This window comes from Strongylocentrotus purpuratus, unplaced genomic scaffold (genome assembly GCF_000002235.5).
Source record: "Strongylocentrotus purpuratus isolate Spur 01 unplaced genomic scaffold, Spur_5.0 spur5_scaffold_1, whole genome shotgun sequence".
Classification (NCBI taxonomy): Eukaryota; Metazoa; Echinodermata; class Echinoidea; order Camarodonta; family Strongylocentrotidae; genus Strongylocentrotus; species Strongylocentrotus purpuratus.
In genome coordinates this window covers 45,533,889-45,554,073 of record NW_022145594.1, presented here as the reverse complement: position 1 = coordinate 45,554,073, position 20,185 = coordinate 45,533,889, and the positions used below count along the sequence as shown (strand labels likewise).

Genomic DNA, 20,185 nt, shown 5'->3' with positions numbered 1-20,185 from the left:
TTTACAGAGGAAAACATATTGCCCCAACTTTCAAATGAAAATCTACTCTGCTCACTGGTGAAATTCAATATTAGTGAAATGTCAGGCAAGCCTTGAGAAAGCACTAAGCAATAAACCAATCCTGGGTTGCCTCCAAGTCAAATGATTGCAATGTGAATACACACGTGAACTGGTTTAGGTCTATTCTAAAACAATAGCCCTAACTTAATCACTGTACAAGCAATGTCCCAATGTCAACGATGCACTTGCGTAATACATACGTAATCTGATGGTAATATAAATAATAATCTTAAATAAAATGTATATCTTTGTTTGTATATGTTCTTAGATTTCAACTCTTTCTTTATTAACATATGTATATTGTAACTTTGATTCAACAAAGAATACATGATCATTATTTACAATTTGAACATGGGTTTATCAGTCTTCTCAATCATCAAAAAATGCTTTTGGATACCCGATACATCAAAGCCCTGTTTTACAGTTTTGCGTGTGCGTGAAAGAAGTGAAAAACTTAGATAAAGCCAATAGATTAGTTACATGCATATTGATTTATAAATGAATGTTTTATCCACGGTTGAAAGCGTGCATACATTATTGCCTTGTGTATGACTGAACATTGAGGGAGGGTGATGGGAACAGCCCAACCTACCATGGTGACCACCAGTATAGAAAGACCATCTATCCATAGGGACTACATTTGTTTCTCCCTGAATAGTGTTTCCCATTAACACATGTGTTAGGGAGAACCTGCATATAAAGACCAACTACAATTAAAGAAAACATCGTCTCCTTTTGCTGGTCTCCTATACAGGTTAAATACAATACAATTCAATTCATTATGAAATAACACACTGAATGTCCTTATATTTACTCCATTTTGCAGATTACTTATGTAAGTCAATATTTTTTCCTTTCACAGTTGTTTACAGCTGTATCATGTCTCAGTGATGCATATCATTTTCCATGAGAGGGAGTGTGGGGAGTGTTGCACTGAACTCCGGTGAGATAATTTGTCTTTTCCTTCTCATTACAGAGTCTCTCCAGCAGCTGATACTAGCTTTCCTCCTTGACATCATCTGTTCTCTCCTCTACCTTCCCTTCATCCTCTCCTCCCTTTCCCTCCTCCTTTTCATCTAGTCCATCATCCTCCACACCTTCCTCTTTGCTTTCACTTTGTGCATCCGTCGTTGACTCCTCCTCCGCTTTTGGTATAGTTATGTTCTCTGCATCCCCTTTAGCATGCTCGCTCTCTTTGTCCGAGTTGTCCGTGCTCTTCGGGGAATCCTTGGCAGGTTCCTGTGGCGGATCCTTCTCATCGATACACTTCACGATCAGTTGCTTGATCATCTTGGTCGCCTCAGACGCCTCCGGGATGTAGATCCTGTCGATGCCGTAGACAAGGGTCTCGCCGGCAGCGTTCACGCGGCCGTAACGGAATGTGATGAACTCGGAACAGCGTTTCTTAGAGGTGATTCTGACGACGTCGGCCAGGGAGCGGCGAGCCATGATGTAGGAGAAGCCTTTCCTGTTGGTGGCCTCTCTCAGGATGTATAAATGAGTTGGCGTGACAAGGACGTGTCTGGAATAAGAGGGAATTATGAAGAATGAAACGAAATGTATCTCAGAATACAGAATGACACACCCTCTCCTCTAGTGGAATGTCACGTGTCATGTATTATGATAATGAGCACTTTTCAAGAATTCATTATCATCATCATCACCATCATTATCATCATAGCCACCATCAACATCAATCTCACCATCACCACAAATACCATCACCATTATCATCACCATCATCAGGCTTAAAAAAAAAAGATGTTGTATTGCCCTTTGCGACCGACCCCAAAATTGTGAAATCGACGGTCGTTACCGTTTTTTAGAAGAAAAATCTATTAAAGCATTTTAAACTGAGAAATATCAATCCAAAGAGGGAGTTTAAAAACAAAAAAACAATTCTGACCGACCGACCCATGTTTTGGCACCTAAAAGGCAAAACAACATTATTTTTTTAGGCCTCATCATCATTATCACCATCATCACCCTCATCTCATCATCATATAGCAACTATGTTTTGGTTTTCCTCACCCAGGATAAGTCTGACCGCTGTCTTTGACCTCCTGGCAATCAAAAGATTTGAGGATGTCCGGTTTCTTGAGCCAGGTATCTGTACTGACCAGCTCTCTTCTCTCTTCGTCTGACGAACCAGCTCCACCAACACTCTCTGTTTGGTGAGAAAGAGAGATAGAAAGTGAGAGAGAGAGAGAAGAGAAAGAGAGAGAGAGAGAGAAAGAGAAGAGAGAGAGAGAGAAGAGAGAGAGAGAGAGAGAGAGAAGAGAGAGAGAGAGAGAAGAGAGAGAGAGAGAGAGAAGAGAGAAAGAGAGAGAAGAGAGAGACAGAGAGGGGGAGGGAAGGAGGGGAAGAAAGATACAGATATAGAAAAGGAGATGGGATAGGGAAAAGAGTGACGAAAAACAAGTGTGAAACGGAAGAGAAAGAGACAGGGAGGGAGAAACAGGGAGAGGGATAGAAAAAGAGAAGACGATGCATGCAGTGCCAGCGGAGAGAAGGAGGATGGGAGAGAGAGAGAGGGATGATGCAAAATAGAAGTGAGAGAGGATTAAAAGTTAGAGGGCATGAGAGAGAAAGAAAAAAACGACTTTGTAATTTGGGGAAATATCTCCTTTTTTTGTTGATTGGGGGTTTCATTTCATTCTATACTTTACACTCTAAAACATATTCATTCTGAGTTGCTCAGTCAAAACTTATAATGAAACCCAAAGAAAAAGTATTTTATTTGGATTGACAGTACTATTTTAAAAATCTATTGGATAATCAAATGAACTGCTCCTAACAAGGTGGTCACAACTGTGCATCACTCGAAGAAAATTTCTATATTAAACAATAAATAGACTGTAATCTTTTCCATCAGCAATAATGGCTGAACCTTGCATGAAGGAACAACCACACACGGTGAGTATGAAAACAACAAGAAGGTCATTCATCAATCTTCTTTGTTTGGGATCGTTTAAAGGTATAGACATGCGATTGCATTGTGAAAGAAACGCTGTGGAATCCATCAGAAAAGGTTGATCATCTGGCATACAAGTATTGGTGTGTACTGCAAGGTTCTGGAATCATCAAAATTATAAGAAATTTGGCCCAGTCTTGGTAAAGTTACAAGCACTGTACACAGAAAGATGTACATGGGACTACGCGATATCTATCCAGGCCAGATCGATATGATAATTTACCAAATATATCAATAAGAAAGCGGTTTCCTGGCAAAATTTGTATCATCACGTATTAGTCAAAAAATATTCTTTCACATGATTGGTAATAAGAGCTTCCATTTCATCTTTTGAGGGGGGGGGGGGGGGTGGCGTTTCCAAAGAACCTTTAAGAATTATAATGATACCCAAAGAAAGTTATTTATTTGGTTTGATAATTAAAGGTACTGTACCTAACAAGATTTATGAGACTCAGTCCAACAAGACTTACCATTGTCATCATCTTCATCCCCGATGCTGAAGACTGACTGGACGTTGCCGCTTCGGTACCTCTTACCAGTATCTAGACTGCTTACATGTCTACACAGATAGGAGGGAGGGAGATAGAGAGATAGAGAGAGAGGGTGAGAGAGAGAGAGGGTGAGAGAGAGAGAAAGAGAGAGAGAGAGAGAGAGGGAGAGGAAGAGAGGGAGAGGGAGAGAAAGAGGGAGAGGGAGAGAGAGATACAGACACAGCAGACACATTTACAGGATCATTAAATTTTGCAATTGTGAAATTGACATTTGTACTCATTAGTCACAGACATTTTCCAGCACCTTTTTGATTTGTTTCACGTCTTTCTCACCTTTTCCTAAGCGCTTTGAAAATCAGGTATCATGTGCTATATAAGAACTGCTTTATCACTATTATTATCATTATCATTATCACTGGAATTTAAAGCGACAGGTGTTCTAAAAGTACATACAACTTTGTGCTACGATTACTTACTAAGCGCTATACAGATGGTATAATTACCCGGCCATCGGATTCATTCACTCACATAGTGCGCACCATTTCCACTCCCTGAGGAGTAAATCCTACCATATGCACTATGATTACTTACTTTTCATCTCCTGCCGGATCATTCTTGATGAATTCAATAACCTTGTCTTTCACCGAGGCAGACTTGCTCTTGAAAATGGTCGTCAGTCGACCCATCACGGCAGCACCACGCTCTGTTAGCTTCTGAGGGGAGTCACCGATCTAAAGAGGAGGAAAGATAGAGAGCAAAGCAGAGAAAGAGTGAGAGAAGGAGGAAGAGAAAGAATAGAAAGAGAGGGAGAGAGAGAGAGAGAGAAGTATAGAGAGAGAGAGAGGGCAAAAGACAGAGAGAGAGAGAGGAAGAGAGAGAGAGAAAACAAAGAGAGCCAGTGAGTGTGAAATACAGAGAGAGAGAGAGAGAGAGAGAGAGAGAGAATGGGGAGGGGAAGTGGAAAAAAAATACAGAGATAAACAGAGCACAAAATATATAAGATAAGAGATAACTAAGAAAATACAAAGCTGGAAAGATTATATAAGGTTATATAAGCTGTTGAAAGCTGTCACAAAAATTAAACCAAAAAAAAATCATATTGGATGTAAAAAAATATTGATATAAGAATAGTGATGGATTTAGTGTAGTGAGGGGGTGATACATGTACATTAATTTTTGAGTAGGAAGTTATGTTCAAGGCCATGCTTCACAAAACTTCTCATCAATAACAAATGCCAAAATTATATGACAAATATGCTCACAGCCAATCGAATGCAAGGATTTCAGTAGCTTATAACAACTGTCATATCTTGTTACTGATAACAAGTTTTGTGAAACAGGGTCCAGGGGGGTGTTTCACAAAGATCCTAAGTTGAACTTATCTCTAAGTTGGACTGAACTTAACGATTATGGAAAGCCGTAGGCATCATTGAAAATATTTTGTAAAAGTTATTTCAAAAGGCATAACATGTTAATTCAAATCTTTCATATTTTCTATTATAAAGGAGATAATCATGTTCTTGATGGGGAATTTATGAAAAGTTTAAAATACTTGAATTTTCGCTTTTGAATGTATTTATTTTAAGACTACAAATGGCTCTCAATAAATTTTAAGTCCAACTTAGAGTTAAGTGCAACTTAGAATCTTTGTGAAACACCCCCAGTTTAGTGTACACATACAGCGGCTATACAACGATTAAAACAGGTCTTTATATTGAGTCCTGTTCAAAACCTAAGATAAACTTACCGAGCTGTTTTCCGGACTTGAGCTGTCTGCCTGTGGTACAATGACACATTGGAGGATTGCTAGTTCATCTAACCCACCTCCCGCTAAATACTTTGCAGGGATCTTGATTGCATTTGTTATATTATGTTTTGAATGTGCTTTATATATGCCTTTGCAAATTTCACATGTACATGACTATATGAACTTGGTGCAAATTTTCAATCCAAAAGTAAGACACTTTGTGAGATCTTCTACAGCAAATACTGCGTTCGACAATAATGGTGACCTTCATCCTACACTGTGCACTTCAGCACATGCGTAGATATGATACCAAGGAAGATGATGAGACAAGGTTCCTTCCGGCCTCCATAGAAAATGTAAAGCAGTGCCAATTAATTCCTTATTTTTTACTATACAATTGTTCAGGTTTCATGAACTCCCCCCTGATGATTGGATGAGATCTATGTAGGCACCATCATAATATGTTACTTATAGTTTATTGGTTCTAAAGCTATAATATCTATCTGACTTCCAGTTCTTGACCCATTGTATTTGTTTGGGAAACGGAAGTGCCTCTGCCAAATACAGTGAAACCTGTCTATAAAGACCACCCAAGGGAGACAAGAAAAGTGGTCTTTATAGGCAGGTGCCTATAGTCAGGGATGCCAGTTAGAATAGATCAGAGGGCCTGAAAATAACCTAGAATGAGCTATTTTCTACACAAATAACCTAAACTGTGGTCTGAAAATAACTCATCAGGGTCTGAATTCAGGCTTTTGCCGGAAAACTGGCATCCCTGCTATAGTACATGTTTCAATGACAAACCATTTTCAAGGGAAACAAAAAATGTGGTCTTTGTAGACAGGTGGTCACTAAAGCAGGTTTGACTGTATACCCATATAGAAAGTAAACTCACCCCACTATCGTCAGAGCTGGCACTCTCAGGTTGTGTAATGATAACAGATTTCAGAATGGCTGGGTCTATCATTCCTGATGTCAATTCCTTCTCTACTAGCTTCAGTAATGCTGATTTAAAAATAAAAGTGCGGAACAAAAACAGATATTAATATGGTTTGCGGATGAGGCAGTTTAAGATAAATTTAAAAATATTTACGTGAGATGTGAGTTGGGCTAGCAGCACGTTCACTAGGTCTAACTCAGCAAACCGTGGTTTGAGACTATAAAGTCACGTCTGATTGCTACAGGTCTGTAAAACCCCATTTACACACATATAACATAAAAGGTCCCTTGCTGTAATCCCCTCCTTCTGTGCATATGATGATGCTCAGCAATTAATAAATTTACATTCCTCACTTACTTTCCAGAGTTCTTGAAAACTGATTGAAAATGATTCTGAGAATATTCACTTCAATGTCGTTATCTGCACTAGTTTGGCCAGGAGGGATTAGACCTCCCTGCCTGGTCACTCATCACAACTCAGCTCTCAATTAATATAAGAAAAAGGGGACCATGGGGGACCAACAGGAACTGATTAGGCGTGGTTTGATATATAGAGTGCGCAAGTAGCTATAAGTAGTGCAGTCCCGCTTTAAAGCAAGTTTTAAAATTGTGGTAAACTGACATACTACGGTACTCAAAACTAGTACCACTATGCAGGTGAGAAATGAAGGGTACAACTAATTTATTATGACCAGGGGGGTGTTTCACAAAGACTAAGATCAACTTTGAGTTGGATTTAACTATGGCAGGCTGTTCATGCCACTGTTTTCTCTCACCATTTACTTGCATTGGTATCTGAAGGGACGTTTAAATCGTGGTCACAAATCTACAGAATTTATATTTTTTGATAGATCATTATTGAAGGAAAGAATAGTATGTAAAGATCATAATTGAGAGACCAATAGTGAGAGCAACCAGTGGCATGAATGGCTTGTCATGGTTAAGTCTAACTTAAAGTTGATCTTAGCCTTTGTGAAACACTCCCCAGAAATGATCATTAATTACTCACCTGTGTAGCCTCCCGCAGCCATACTAACTGACTGGATTTTCCTCTGCAAGAACACAAACATAAGGACACACAAAGATTAATAATCTCACAGAAATCTAACACTTTCTCGACTTGATTGATTTTTAGCATGGATTTTGTTTTACCCTAACAAGGCTGGGTTATTTTGGTGCTCCCTCAGACAGATGGGTGTATTCCCCCCTCCACCATATCCTGAACGAGGTGTCATATGAAAGAGCAGAAAATGAACTTTCTAGAAATGTAAATTTTTCTTTGAAATTCAGATACCGCCCGCCAAATGACTTTTTGGTTTCCTTCCTTCAAATTGCTTTTAATTACTCATGCGTGAAATATACATCATATGAGTTGCATCAAATGAAAGAGGAGGATGTAAGCTTTACAAATATGTGTCAATTATTAATTATAATTGTGATTAAGCTATGATAAAATATTGATAATTCTCAGTTTTGTTTTTTCTGGGTCACACTGTATATATATATATATATATATCTATCTATAACTCAAATGTTTTCAGAATACACACTTATCCATTACTCAAATATTCATGTATAAACAATTCATATAAAATACTGAGAATGTTAATTTTTGCCGCACACATTGAAGCAATTTTTCACGCTCTGTGATACTCTGGTTGGTCATGATGGTAAACATTTGGTATCAAAAGTGTGTAATACTCTAAAAAATCCAATCTTGAAACTGAAGACTTCTCCTCACATATATTTTGTTGACTCACCTGTAAGAAGTTGGCGATGATCATATGGAGATATTGATCTTCCTCTTCTCTTCCCGTCCCCATAAAACAAAGATGCTCTCCAGCGGCTTGAGAACCCGCTGTGATAGACTGCTGCTGGGCGGAGAGAAGGGCCTTCACCGTGCTGGCAAACTCTGCTGGCTGCTGTAACATCTATAGGGAGTAATTATCATTTTTATTATTATTTATTTGGCATTTCAAACATACAATAGAAGGTACAATAGAATGGCACATATATGTTGGAAACATAGTATGAAAGAGTAAAATGTGCTTCCCCTGCTGCTCCTCTCGAAGTTGCCTTGAAGAAAAAAAGGAATGTGAAATTCCTATAACCCATAAGTCATTTCTTCCGACTCCAGGAAATGCAGCAGTGGATGCCTAAAATATATTATACATAATCAGATTAATAACAGACAAAAACAGCAACTTATTGATGAGAATGCATAAACTTAATAAATGGATACACATGATGATGATGATGATGACGATCTATGATTGTTTTACCCAACTCCTAAAAAAGCATGTATATGCTTGTAAGTTAACAACCAGGGGTCTGATGGCTTTAAGTCCTCTCCAAAAGACTTGGTAATGAGGATTTATGCTTTACCAAAGGGTACAAGTGCATTGACTTTGTTTCCAACCCAGGACCTCCAGGCTATGAGACTTCTGCTCTACCGATGAGCTATCGCGCCTCCACATAAATATTTTATCATCACCACCATCATTATTATCATCTACATAAACCTTGTTGCTATCTGTTTAGTTCATAAGAATTAGCTGAATCAAGAAAATGTGTGATTCAATAGGTGTAGAAAAGAGCTTTTACAACAAACTCTGCCGGTTGCTGTAACATCTAAATCTATAAACGACATTTGAGGGAGGTAAATGTCTGTATTACATCATCATACTTCACTATTCTCTCAAACATTGCATGGATGATCTGACATTCGTTCTGAAACTGATTTTGTCAGAAACACAATGTTAGGTTAAGGGTTGCCATCAGATTTTGGTTAGCTTAAAGTAAGGAGAAGGGCCATGTTTCGTAAAACTTGTCATCAATAACAAAAGCTAACTTTCTATGACAAATCTGCTCTCAGCCAATCAAACGCTACAATTTCAGTAGCTTACAACAGATATTGTAACATATGATTGATAACAAGTTTTATGAAACGGGGCCCATGTGTCCAATATGCTTACCAGGTTCGCATCAAGATGGAATGCTGTGGCTAGATGACTTCTATTGTATTGATCAGCAGGCCGACAATCGACCACAAAGTAACTAATGCCATCGCCCTGTCAAATAAAACAGATACATATCAGAGTTCCATCATACCAGGACCAATAATAAATCAGTTGTATGGTAGGAGCAAAGTGACAATGCAATCTTCAAAGAAAAAAAATTCTGGTGAATAACGTTTAAGCGTAGGTGGAATAAACGTAAATTAATAACAGAGTAAGCCCAGGGTATTGGTCATTTAGATACTGAATAGAATTTCCAAACACAAATTGACACTAAATGTGTCATTTCAAGCATATCTATATGGTCTTATTTGAGCTTTAATAGGGATATTAATTTGATGAATTGATCGGATATGCTAATATCTTAGATTATTTTGGTAAATTTCGGGGGAAATAAGTTAGGCTTGCTCAAAAATAAGAGAAACCAATTCCAGTGCCTCTAGCTATACTTAGTCTTTAGCTTCAGACACGGTTTCTTCATGGCATAAAAAAAATTAAAAAAAATAATGTTAAGACATGTGTGGCCATTAACTCGACATAGTACATGGCAATATAAGGAATTTCTGAACTGTCCAAAGACCTAAAGAATGTGTTTATAGATAAATACTCACAGGCCCTTGTATGACTGCTTGGAGAAGTTCTAATGGGTTTGCCAGACTAGTACAGTAAGATCAAAGGAGACAATTGCTTTATCTTCCATTGTTCGTTACTTAGCAACTATATTTTTTCTTCCAGTCATTAAGCGAGTATCATTTCTCTGTAATCTTGATTATATCAGTATCAGTTTCATTTGATTCAGTGAGAATTTTCCATCATGACAATAACAATAACTTAAAGAGAAGGTTGAGTCCTGGGAAGAGGTGAAAAATTATTTGTAAGCATTATTATTGGTATTATGCAAGTGTGGAAGAACATCAGATCAAAAAATGTTCCCTGAAAAGCATGGCTCTTCAAATGCTTTCATATTCTAAATATGGCATGTAACAACATAAAAATTGGGACAGATTTTTATGCTACATTTTCGTGTAGACCCATATACATTTTTCTGTGTACAGTGCTTGTAACTTTACCAAGACTGGGCCAAATTTCTTGATTCCAGAACTTTTAGTCCGGCAGCCATCTCGATATACCTTGTTTTAGGGTCTATAGTTTTTTTTTCTTCGGATTATAGTTCCTTAGACCATCAATTTGAAGAATTCGATTGCTGACACTCTGTCAGCATTGAGCAATTTGAGATATGTGACGTCATACAAAATGGCCGCCAAAATCCCCTTTTTAACCAAAATTAATGATATAAAAGGTTTTAACAGCATTTTACTACATTAAATGGCAGTCAAATATCTTGATTTTTTTCTAGAATCATCACTAAATAAAAATTGCGATGCTGTATGATCACAAATGATATGCAAATTTGCATAATTCGGAATGGCGCCCTCTATAGACACATTAACTTGCATAGGTCAAAATGATGGCCAAATACCAATTTCTAACATGAGATTATCATATGTCATGAGTCAGATGCACTGGATACAGTGAGTAAAGATTGTGCTGCACATTTATTTTTATTTTGTAATTTGATACTCGAAGAAAACACGGTTGAATTTCATGCTCTCTGTCCCATAGATATGAGGTGGCATATGGTGATAAATGCCCATTTTCAGGGATAGCGTTAAGAAACTAGATTTGTATTCTAAGGTACTAGATTCTTTTAAATTAACCTAAAAATTACGAACTACCACTACGATACAGGACTATATCCGTTTATAAGTTTGCTTCAAAATCTTGAAATTTGTTTAAAAGCCCTCTAAAGTGTTGGGAACCCTAAAATATTCCATGCGGAAGAGGGTGTCATTTAACACTTAATTCTGCAAAGTAAGGTCGTGACTGTAATGCGTGCTTCCACACGCATGTTTGCAAATGAGTTCTCTTAACATTTTCTACAAACGCTTCAGTAGTTTGAGGTAGTGAGGCAAGGTTTGGGGGTATTTGGATCTCCTAGTCTTCGGACCCTTGATAGCCACACGTTGATACGAGCCTCTGACATAAATTGGTTGTTGACTGTCCATAACATGAAGCAAAGCATTGAGTAGGTTGAGTGATGACATATGACCATGCTGCATCAACATTGCCAACTCAGTCCTAAGGGAGTCGAATCTTCTGCTTCATCACTTTCAGCATTGTACAGGCTATCCAATGCCAAAGCATGCCCCAAGAGTGTCGCATCCCGTCAACGCATGTCCTGCCAACATCGATGGAATGATATCTCCTAACTTGTCTACATTGGCAGGAACATCAATAACAGTTCGATTTGTGAAGGGGCGTCTCCATGGTCATTGGCGTTTTATAAGTCCGTCATGTAGATAATGATGCAAAAGTAGTACGTAGACGTCTGTGTCATCCACTAGGACCCTAACATACATCTTCTCATTAGCATCAATTCCAATCGCTTGCTGTTCTTTGATGTTGCCTGCTTCATCATAACTAAGTTGTGGACAGAACTTTCCTTGGCATGACATCACTGCCTGGAATCACTTCAACAAGAACCTCATCTTGACGGTAAAGGCCTGCTTGTGCTTTTGCCTTTTTCTGAGCACCCAATCATCCTGCAGACTCGCGCATATAATTATGATGTCGATCAACTGTAGTTTGTTGTCATGAAAAGATAGTGAAGTTAGCAACACAAGAGACACGTTTCAACAACTTCTCTCCCTAGCTTTATTGATCTTTCCAAAGCTTTTGACTGCGTACAACATAAACGCCTATGGAAGATTATGAGCTAGATGTGCTTTCCAGCACATATAATTCAACTCATCCAGTCGCTCTACCAATACCAAGAAGCAACAGTAAGAGCAGAGAATGGCGACACCGAAAGATTCACTATTGGTCAGGTTGTCCGTCAAGGCTGCAACCTATCACTATAAATTTTCAACATCTATGCTGAATTCATCATGAGAAAGGCATTTTATGGTCAAGTTTCTGTTGGTGGACGAACGATCACCAACCTAAGATACGCCGACAATACAACACTCTCTGGCGTATTAATGGGGAAGGGTATGGGGGGGGTTGGGGACAGTTGAACCCCCAAACAAAATTCAAACTGTTTTTTTGTATATATTCGATACCAGTAATTTACAAATGTTGCTGAAATAACATGATTTTCATGGGTTTTTTCTCACTTTTTAGTAAATTATTATTTGTTAAGCGTATGTTGGAAAATGACAAATCCTAAATCCACAGTCAAGCAAAAAATATGCTTATTTAAAAGCCTACATGTCAGGGTCCGCAGAACAGCGGTGCTCACGGGACTCGAGCCCCCCTCACTTTTTGTATAAAGTATGTTAAAGAGAACTAGAAAGAAAGAAAGAAAGTGACCCGAGGTGAAATGAGGTATCAAAATATGTTCATCTTACAGTTAATAAATGCCTGAAACCCTTGAGCTTCCGGGGGCTGTGCCCTTTGAACACCCCGCCTATTTGCGCTCCTCTCTTCCTGATCGTAAATACTTCAACCCCCCCCCCACCCCGCTTTAAAAAAAAAGTTCCGCGGGGCCTGCATGTAACATGTATGAGTGGTGGTGATGCAGATTGTTTTTTTCTGCCCCTCTAAGTGTTTTTGCTCAGTATGCCACTGACAACACTTATAACAAGAACATCAGAAGAACTACTAGAACTCCTTAAAAAAGAGTGAAGGATGCAAGTGAATAATTTGGACCCTACCTCAATGTGAAAAAGACCAAGATCATGATTGGTGGAAATTAATTACATGCAACAGAGCATGGTGGTTGATGGAGAAGAAGTTGATCAAGTGGACAAGTTTATATAATGTTCTTGGGTCAATGATTGTCAAGGAAGGTGGAAGCTCGGCAATATCTGCCTTTCAAATGTGGTGTTGGAGGAAGCTACTTGGGATATCATGAAGAGATTACAACACCAATGGACACAATTAATGTCCATCATCGGAGATCAACCGCCACTTGCTACCAGGATTGACAAGTACAAGCTACAATAGTTTGGTCACGTTAGCAGAAGATCAGGAGACAACCTTGACAAATTATCATTCAAGGTACCTTTGAAGAAACACGTAACAAGGGAAGACTCAAGCTCAGATGGACTGACGACCTTAGGGAAATCACTAGCCACCCTCTAAATACTAAAGACACTCTACCGGATTTCAGGAGACAGATGCCGATCAAAAGGTCTCATCAAACGGGTCACAAGGGTGAGCCATGTTCTATATGACAACGACGACGACGAACAGTAATATATAGTTTCTTGGAGGGCAGCAGTGACGCGGGACTCAGTTGGAAGACTCTCGACCCGTTATGACCTCTAAATGCTCTCGGATCTGTCAAACACCAAGCAAACATCATCATATTTTCATCCACAGCAGAGCACAACCATCAATGACTGTACAAGGTTGTTCCAGTGTCTCATGCCTGGCTGACATCTCAACTTTTGTCAAATTCTATAAGTCCGTCTTTGACATGGGAGTGCTCGTTTCCAGAATCATCAAAAAGTGCTGTTGGGACTGATGAAAGCTCTTATGACAAAATGTCCTTGACATTGACCTCTCTTGAACTTGTCTGCAGTCCTATTACTCTGGAGTAGATCAACTTTTCATAGACTTTCGTACCCCAACATTGACTTCTTCATGGCTGCCACGGTTTGAACATTCTTGGAAATTGTGACATAGAATCCACCAGGTAATTTCTTTTGAAAATCATGCATCTGTCTAGTATAGATGTCAACTGCTTTATCCACATTCACTGACGTTGGAGCAATGCTGGTTTAAATAAAGTCTATTAATTGAATAATAATGTGTGCCGTAAAACCACTTCTCACCGATTTGTTGAAAAATAAATTCTTTCATAGCCATTTTTTTTTTCTTGACATATGTAGGGTAGGTGTAGGGAATTGGAGACCACCAAGCTTGAACCCATCACTGTCTGTCCGTGTTGGCTCCAATATTGATATAGCGACATATGTGGCCTTCAACAACACTACTGCATATATCCAATTCATTTCGAAGACTATAGTGCGTTCTCTCTACGAGAAAATTGGCAAAATTGACCAAGATAAGCAATTTTGATCGTAAAATTTTGCTCTGATATAAAAACACAATTTTCACTGAATGTTGTGGTGTATGCAGATATTTAGGGGTGGCTCTTAAAAAAAATAGTTTAAAAGGAAGTTTATGAAATGTGCCGACCATCACAGAAAGCTTATGGCCACCGTGTGTTCCCAGGTCGAAAATCCCATAGAGACCAATAGAGACCATTAGAAAAATTCTATTGGTCTCTAATGGTTTCTGTTGGAGTCTATTAGTTTCTGTTGGACCCATAGAATTGAATCCAATAGAGACCATTCAAACCATCAGAAACCAATAGAAACCAATAGCACCCATAGAAACCAATAGAGATAGAAACCAATAGGACCAATAGAAACCAATAGGACCAATAGAAACCAATAAGACCAATAGAAACCAATAGGACCAATAGGACCAATAGAAACCAATAGGACCAATAGAAACCAATAAGACCAATAGAAACCAATATAACCGATAAGACCAATAGGACCAATAGGACCGATAGGACCAATAGAAAACCAATGAGACCAATAGAACCCAATGGGACCAATAGAAACCAATAGGTCCAATAGAAACCAATAGAAACCAACAGCTAAATCTATCTCATGCATATTCATGATTACTTTATACGTGTTCACAGAAAATTACATTTATCATAATTTGTTAAGCAACTTATGACAATGTACATCAATTTTGTGATTTTTATTTTCTTTCGGCAACTAATGACCAATAGATTATTTGTTTAATCATGTTACAATTTCATTCATGTTTTAGCAATAGATATATTGATTATAATGATTACTATAAAATACTAACCAAGAAACAATTCATGTATGTTTATTATATAGAATAGTACAAGCCTTCAGTTGAAATAAAGGATATTCTTAAACTCACTTCAAGTGATCTATGTGATGGAGTTAATGCAATTGAGATTAGAATATACTTTTTTCGGTGGACAGTTGCTAAAATCGATTTTGATTTATCATTATTGATTTACCAATAGAAGCCATTGGACTATTGGTTTCAACAGGGAATTCAGAATATGGGACCATTAGAAACCCATAGAAAGATCTCTAGTGGACCAACAGGAACCCATAGAAAATATCTAATGGACCAACAGAAACCTATAGAAGACATGGGTGGATGCTGGTCCAATAGAAACTTTCTGTTGGTCCATCAGCATTTCTTTCTGTGGGTTTGTGTTGGTCCAATAGATATTTTCTAATGGTTTCTGTTGGTCCAATAGATATTTTCTAATGGTTTCTGTTGGTCCAATAAATATTTTCTAATGGTTTCTGTGGGTCCATCATTTCACTTTCCCTATTGAAACCATTAGACACCAATAGCTCTAATGGTTTCTGATGGTCCAATAGGATCGGATCCTAATGGAATTTCGACCTGGGTTGTGAATGGGTGTTGCAATTCACATTATGAATGGTGTCTGATCAGAAATGTATGTAGGTAATGGGGGACACCAGGTCCAAGATGGGGGCCTGCTTCTCCCCAGTTGTCCATTTCATGTTGAAAGGCACTATCATGAAACATATTTGGTTGTACGTGTCACCATTCTAATTTGAATGCATTTAATTTTAAGAAGTTGTTTCTATGTTGTGAGTTTGATAAATGTAAAAGTCATATTGCCAGAACATTATTCTGAAAGTATTTTAACATATTTGAGAGCATCTTTATTACTGTAAACAAAAAACTACAGAAATATTTTGGGCCCCATTGTTTTAAAATCGTTTCAAAATTACAGTAAGTTCATTGGCTGCATGTATATCTTTCAAAAAGTGTTTGAACTAACTATAACAATCCCATTTTCAATACAAATTGTATTTAAAATGTCTTGATTTGTAACTGTCCCTTATTACCTACACATGTAGGTAATGAGAGACCTTTGGTGATGACGTCATTAATCATTGTTATCTTATTAATCAGTTACATCATCACCACAATTTTGTTACCAAATAAAGAGAAAAAATACTCAAGAGAATACAAAAATGTCTGTATGTGTAACATTGTTCATGTTTATGTAAATTATGCAAATGTGCTTAAGGGTCTTCCATTCCCCACACCTATCCTATCTAAATTTGTACCAAACACGATAAAAGATTAATGCAGCACAACTGCAATTGTTTCCCCAAAAAAGCATTTAATATGATTTCAACGTGACATAGATTTAAGAAATTGGCATTTGGCTGGCACACATATTTTATTCAAATTAATATGTTTATAGAGGGCGCTATTTCAAAATATGCAAATAAGCTGGTCATCTCTGGCCATGCAACACCACGAAACATATTTTTAGTGATGGTCCTAGAGAGATACAGACATTTGGCTGCCAAAAATTGTAGAAAAAATCCTTATTATATATTTATTATTCATTTTTAAAGGAAAATCATGTACTTTGGCGGCCATTTTGTATGACGTCATATATCTTAAATTGCTCAAGGCTGACAGAGTGTCAGCAATCGGATTCTTGAAATAGAAGGTCTAAGCAATCAAAATCCATTGAAAAAAAAACTATAGACCATAAAACAAGGTTAGGCCAATAATCTGGATTTGGCTGCCGGACTATTTTATGCTAGATGATCAACCTTTACTGATCGATTTTAAAATGAAATGAGAAAAAATGATTCCACACCGTTTCTTTCAGAATGCAATCACATGACCAGAACTCAACTTTGTCTTTAAGTGTACCATTGCTTAATGAGTGTGTTATGAATACTCACCGGTCCTTGTGTTACTGCTTGTAGGAGTTCTGATGGGTTGACCAGAAGACAGAGAGCGCTAGGTCCTTCACTGGCTTCCTTGGGACTGGCAAAGTTAGCTCCAAATAGAGATTGGTACTCCTGTAATACAACAAATGATCATGCATCCTTTTATACAAGCATGTACTAAAATGGGGTGACATTCATTGTTGACAGATTGATAACTGACATAATGTACTAAGCCTTTTCTCATTAAAAATCATCATGTACGAGATGCTTTATATGAAAGGGGTACTCTTTTGAAGAAAGGGAGGCGAGGGGAAAGAAAAAAACAGAAAAGAGGCATAAGGAGAGAGAGAGAGAGAGAGAGAGAAGGAGGGAGAGAGAGAGAGACAGAGAAAGAGGGAGAGAGGGGGAGAGAGAGAGGGAGAGAGAGAAAGAGGTAGAGAGGAAGAGAGAAAGAGAGAGAGGGGAAGAGAGAAAGAGAGAAAGAGAAAGGGGAAGAGAGAGAGAGAGGGAAATAAGGAGAGAGACAAAGAGAATGAGAGAGAAATTTAATGAAAAGATACATGCAGAGAGACACACAGATACATGAAGATGATATAAATCATATCACATGTAAATGATACAGAATGGGGGGAATCCCCCTTGAAGGCATATATGGAAGAAACATATCACTTACTCTTCTGAATGACTGTGGTGTTTTGGATGCGTAGTATTGAGCTAGGCTGAAGAAGTCTTCTACATCATCTTCTTCAAGCTGGCTAGGGAACATGGCTAGACAATCAATCAGCTCATCTCTACTAGACTCTGTCATCCCCATGATGTGCTCTCTAGAATGATAATAACAATAACAATAAAAACACATATCAAATAATGATAATAAACAACACTACTACCACTACTACAAGTACTACTGATGTGCTCCCTGCAACAACAAAAAATACAAATAACATGTCTTGTTTACCAAGAACCCATTGGAAATAGGCTTTCTATCAGATTCTGATTTTTTTTTCTATAATCCAATAATTTTGTAGCCCCAACTTATATGGAGGGTAATAAACAAAATTCCAGCTAGGAAACATAAAAACAGTACTTCAGTTTGATGCAGGGCTCTACGTGACCTGACATGTATTGGGGTCCTTACAAAACTTGAAACTTTATTCAACACTTTTTCGATTTAATTCAAACTTTCACAACAATTCTGATTTGTCAGAGTATGACTAGTCCCCAAAATACTGTAGGAATAGATCGGCTTTTTGGCGTAAATTGATTTGTAAAATTATACCAGTGAAAAGCCAATCTCCAAATGCACAATAGATACTTAATTTCCAATTTTCAATTTTCATCCTCATCAAATAAACCTACGGTGTAGATCAATAACTCTCTCATTTAACAGAGGTTTTCCTTTTTTTGCATTGACGAGTGTGACTAGTCCTAAAAAGAACTGTAGGAATGGATCAGCTTTTTGGCGTCAATTGATTTGTAAAATTATAACAGTGAAAAGAAAATCTCCAAATGGACAATACATGTAGATACCCAATTTAAAATTTTCAATTTTTATTTCAATCAAATACACCTAAGGTGTAGATCAATAACTCTCATTGTGAGAGGTTTTCCTTACTTTGCATTGACGAGTATGACTAGTCCTAAGAAGAACTGTAGGAATGGATCGGCTTGGAGGAAGTAAAGACTCCACATAGGTTGGATGATTTCAAGACCACATCTACCAGCAAACACTGTATTGAACTGATGAAACAAAAACAAACAAGAATACAATTAAAGTACATGTAGCTGTGCAAAGAAATATCCCAAATGGGCAAATCATACATGTAAGGAAAGCTTATATCATTGAGAACACATATCATTTGCTTTAAAGTTGTGTAAATATCAACTGAAAACTTCAATAAGTATTTTCCAAGACCCCTCTCAGAACTTCAAATTCTTGCAAGACGTCACAAGTGGGTCAGGCACTAACGAGAAGCACAACTTCATAGAGTTTACATGTGCAAGGTTGCATAGTGAAAGTGGACTAACAATCTATCAAATTCAGGTAATTAAACTTATATTTGTGAAAGATTTATGATGTGAAAAGGTTAAATCACAATTGACACAATACTGATGTTTTATATCCATGCATCCAAATGAAAATGTCTGTCCTTAACAGAGCTCAAAAGCTTCTGGTTAAGAGTAACCTCGTCACATTAGGTGTTAGAATCAAGAAACACATTGATTAGTCATATAAATAAAACGCTCATTACGTCCCCCAAAAAGGTGTATATTCACTTACCCAATGTTTAGTGTAGGAGTCAGGGAAGATCTTTCTGGTTTCTAGGAAATTGCACAGCTCTGGTTCATGATACATGACGAGAAGTCGGAAGAGATGATATGTTCTACTCAGCTCATTGGTTTCTCTGTTAACAAAACATAGCAAAACAAACATTATGAAATGTTAGATGCTTATCCCACATTTGATCCTGTTGTTGTTGTTGTTGTTGTTGTTGTTGTTGGTACCGGTAGTTGTTTCATGGCATTCATTCAGTCTTGAATAAATAAGCCATATCTTCAGTTATATAAGAAAATTCAGTTATCAATCAAGGTAACTGAAAATAACAAAATGTAATAATAGAATTAATTCACCAGTATCGCAATACATTAGGAGTCTCTTGATGGTTTACAACTTTGTAGTTCTGTTTTATCACGTTTCATCTGGTCAGCCCAGTTTTGATTGCATTGAAAGCTAGCTTTGCTCCTGTAACATGTGTTCCAAGCTTTATTTTGTCAAAAGATGTATGGTTAAGGCTGGGGTAGGTTTGTGGTTTAGGTTAGGTAAGAGGGGAATGGAAAAGATTTATCTTATTTCGAGGAAATCGCAGAGTGATATGGCATTTGCTTTTAAAACTTGTGCTCTGGGCTTTATTTAATCAGGAAGAGGGTTAGGGTTGGGCATGCAGTCAGGTTTTAGATTAGTCATCATTTAACAGTTGACACCTTGAATTCTTCAAAGAAAAATAAGTCTCCAAGTCATTAAAATTGGCAACAGGTCAACATTTTTGGGGGTAAAATCACCTTTTTTCATATATAGGTTGGCATCTTATACAATTTCTCTCTAATTTCTATCAGGCTCATGACTTTATAACAACACCAGCAACAATAACAAAA

At 37.6% G+C, this 20,185-nt stretch overlaps 1 protein-coding gene across 5 annotated transcripts in view; it reads right to left on the bottom strand.

Moving 5' to 3' along the window:
• Positions 1-335: 335 nt before the first annotated feature.
• Positions 336-20,185, bottom strand: part of LOC583019 (TBC1 domain family member 23) — a 28,616-nt gene continuing 8,766 nt past the window's right edge. The window contains exons 5-17 of one of the 5 annotated variants that reach the window (XM_030978314.1): positions 19,314-19,437; positions 18,648-18,772; positions 17,706-17,856; positions 17,045-17,164; positions 9,186-9,281; positions 7,971-8,141; positions 7,220-7,262; positions 6,167-6,276; positions 5,272-5,301; positions 4,116-4,255; positions 3,504-3,592; positions 2,091-2,226; positions 336-1,582 (exon numbers count right to left, since the gene is read on the bottom strand). In XM_030978314.1, coding sequence (XP_030834174.1) covers positions 1,057-1,582; positions 2,091-2,226; positions 3,504-3,592; positions 4,116-4,255; positions 5,272-5,301; positions 6,167-6,276; positions 7,220-7,262; positions 7,971-8,141; positions 9,186-9,281; positions 17,045-17,164; positions 17,706-17,856; positions 18,648-18,772; positions 19,314-19,437 — 1,861 coding nt within the window. In that variant the 3' untranslated portion in view covers positions 336-1,056. The remainder of the gene's footprint in view (positions 1,583-2,090; positions 2,227-3,503; positions 3,593-4,115; positions 4,256-5,271; positions 5,302-6,166; positions 6,277-7,219; positions 7,263-7,970; positions 8,142-9,185; positions 9,282-17,044; positions 17,165-17,705; positions 17,857-18,647; positions 18,773-19,313; positions 19,438-20,185) is intronic. The other 4 variants (XM_030978315.1, XM_030978316.1, XM_030978317.1 and 1 more) reach the window with 4 other exon arrangements.